The following is a 2,908-nucleotide window of genomic DNA, read 5'->3' as shown; positions in this document are numbered from 1 at the left end:
TACACTGTACCCCATGTTTGCATTAATGTATACAGCTATCATTTAATAAAAAAAAAGATTGTTATAAAATGTTGACTTCTTTATGTTATATTTCTAAGAAAATAGTTACATTGGCAAATTGAAACCTTTCTTTTCCAAATGGTTTTATAACATCAGCAATTTTCATGATGGAATTATGAAATTCAGTTCTGTAAATTAAGTGGATCCTTATATTCTGTAGCAGATTATTTTTGTCTTTTACTACTTGAAATCACTTCCCACTCCCCAAAGTAGCAAATATAGCACATTAAAGATGAGAATTTTTATTAAAACAAAGGAGGAAGGGGTGGCAAAATCCCACCATGTGAGTTGCAGAATTTTATGCATATCCTTTTTATTCAGCATAATAATTGTCCAGTTACTTTGATCACATGTGAAGGTAGACAAAATTTGTAACTTCCATTAAAATTTTATTTTTTTCCTAGCTTTTTTTTGAAATTAGTATACTGGATCATTACTTGTAATTCATTTAATTTTCTATGTATCTTCGATTTTCCAAGGCTAAAACTGTTGTAGGTTTCCTTCTGTTAAAGCTAAATAATTGAATATCTTCAGTAAGTATTTAATATGACTCTATTTTAATGCAAAATATAGAGAGGCCAGGCTAAATTATTCTTTAAGGAAATAATGGTTTTTAGAATACTGGATCCAGAAGGATATGATTTGACACTCGGCATATCTGTTTCATTGATTAGCAAAACAAATCCTTATAATGTGTTAATTTACATAAATGATTGAGTGAAATTTATGTCATTCCTTAAATCTGTAGGCATATGCTCAGCTATTATGAATGCTGCAGTAAATATTGTTACTCAGCTTTTACTTATTTTAATTGTAAGTTTTTATTATTTTATCATATTTCTTTAACTTAATATTTATTAAATCATAACTGCATACATTTATGGGGTACAATGTGATGATTTTATATATAATGTGGAATGCTTAAATCAAACTAACATAACCATCACCTTAATTATTTTTGTGGTAAGACACTTATACTCTACTCTTAGTTGTTTTGGAAGTTACCCTTGCTTGTGGGCATTAGGTGAGATTCTGCCAAATACCCTTTCTCCATTCACCCTCCCCCTCCCCTCTCCTCTCCCTCCTCTGGACTAGCCTCTCCTCTCCCCTCTTTCTGGACTATCTTTGTGTTTTATTTATATGAATATGTAAGTGTATCTATATTGGTTTCATAATTGTATTGAGTACATTGGATACTTTTTTTCCCCATTCTCGAGATACTTTACTAAGAAGACTGCATTATAGCTCTATCCAGGTAAACATAAAAGATGTAAAATCTCCCTCTTTTTATGACTGCATAGTACTCCATGGTATACATATACCACAATTTGTTAATCCATTCATGAGTTGGTGGGCACATGGGCTGCTTCTACTACTTGGCAATTATGAATAGGGCTGCAATAAACATTCTAATGCAAATGTCTTTGTTGTACAATGATTTTTGTTCATCTGGGTAAATACCTAGTAATGGTATTGTAGGATCAAATGGTAGATCAACTTTGAGTTCCTTGAGAATTCTCCATACTTCTTTCCAAAAATGCTATAATATTTTGCAATCCCACCCCCAATGTAGAAGTGTTCCCTTCTCTCTCCATCCATGTACCACAATTTATTTATCCATTCACGAGTAGATGGGCATTTAGGCTGCTTTCATGACTTGGCTATTGTGAATGTACAGAGACCCTTTCTTGTTTTCCAGCTAGCAGTGCACTGTAATACTTCTCATCATTAGCACTGGCAAACAATATTAATCTTCTCAGTAGTCAAATATATGCTTGGTTTTATATCATTGTGGTGGAACAGGAGGTCCTTGATGTTGATTTGTGGAGAGTAGCAAAGGGGGCATTTTGGAAATAAGACCTCTGTACAGGTAAGTCCATGGTTCATGGTATTGCCCAGAGAAGAGAGGTGGGACTGGCCACTTAATTGTGCTATTTGAAGATGCTTAATTATGATGCAAAGAATATGGCCAGTCTCTATCCTTACCACCTGTACCCAACCCCTTCAAAATAAAAGTAATCAACTTAAATTATACATAAGAAAAGAAGTGTTAGGAGTATTCACATATGTCAGAGGATGATGAAAGAATTCTACTTAATTTTCCTGGAAGAATTAAAACAATTTAAGATGGGCTAATTGAGCTCATATTTTCTTGTTCTTAAATTTTGGATGTCAGTTGTTTATAAATAACAAAAGTTCCTGATGTCTTAAGTCACATATAACACTTTGAAACAGTAACGCTGTTGTTTCCATCTAGCATATATGATAACCGGAAGGAGACAGTAAGTGAAGACAAAGTGGAAGATATTTGGATACCTCGACAGGACAAAAACAGTTTTCTGATAGACTCTGCTTCTGAATCAGAGTACTCAACAGTAGAAGAATGCTTTCAGAGTTTAAAAAGAAAAAAATTCAAAGGCATCTAAATCTAGGACTCAAAAAGCATTGAATCTGGACCCTGGTAATAGGAATAGTTATCCGTTAAGCTCCTGCAGTGGAAATGCCAATTCATCAACCATATCCTCAAGTGCAATTTCTCCATACGCCTGTTTTTATGGATCATCCGCAAGGAAAGTTAAATCAGGATGGCTTGACAAACTCTCTCCTCAAGGGTATGTATGTATTCCTTTATTCCATAAATAGCATTTAAAAAAAAAACTCAGAATGTTAAGGGATACAGATGTTTTGTTTACATACTTTGTTTTTGTACAGATTGAGTCAAAGTTCTATATGTATTGTGCCTTCTACCTGACAGGTGTGAATTTAACCTATCCCCTCCTCTCCACTCCTCCCACCTTGATTTTCATTCAGATTTATTTCCCTTGTATACTTGAGTATTGATTGATTC

General features: G+C 33.7%; 1 protein-coding gene across 1 annotated transcript in view; it reads left to right on the top strand.

The window, feature by feature from the left end:
• Positions 1-2,908, top strand: part of ARAP2 (ArfGAP with RhoGAP domain, ankyrin repeat and PH domain 2) — a gene marked incomplete at its 3' end in the record, with an annotated part of 118,650 nt that overhangs the window by 21,713 nt on the left and 94,029 nt on the right. The window contains 2 exon segments of the mRNA XM_023507995.1: positions 2,318-2,465; positions 2,467-2,672. Coding sequence (XP_023363763.1) covers positions 2,318-2,465; positions 2,467-2,672 — 354 coding nt within the window.

This window comes from Otolemur garnettii, unplaced genomic scaffold (assembly GCF_000181295.1).
Source record: "Otolemur garnettii isolate 467f Iridium unplaced genomic scaffold, OtoGar3 scaffold00214, whole genome shotgun sequence".
Classification (NCBI taxonomy): Eukaryota; Metazoa; Chordata; class Mammalia; order Primates; family Galagidae; genus Otolemur; species Otolemur garnettii.
The sequence above is the reverse complement of the archived record's forward strand: the minus strand, read 5'-3'. Positions and strand labels throughout refer to the sequence as shown.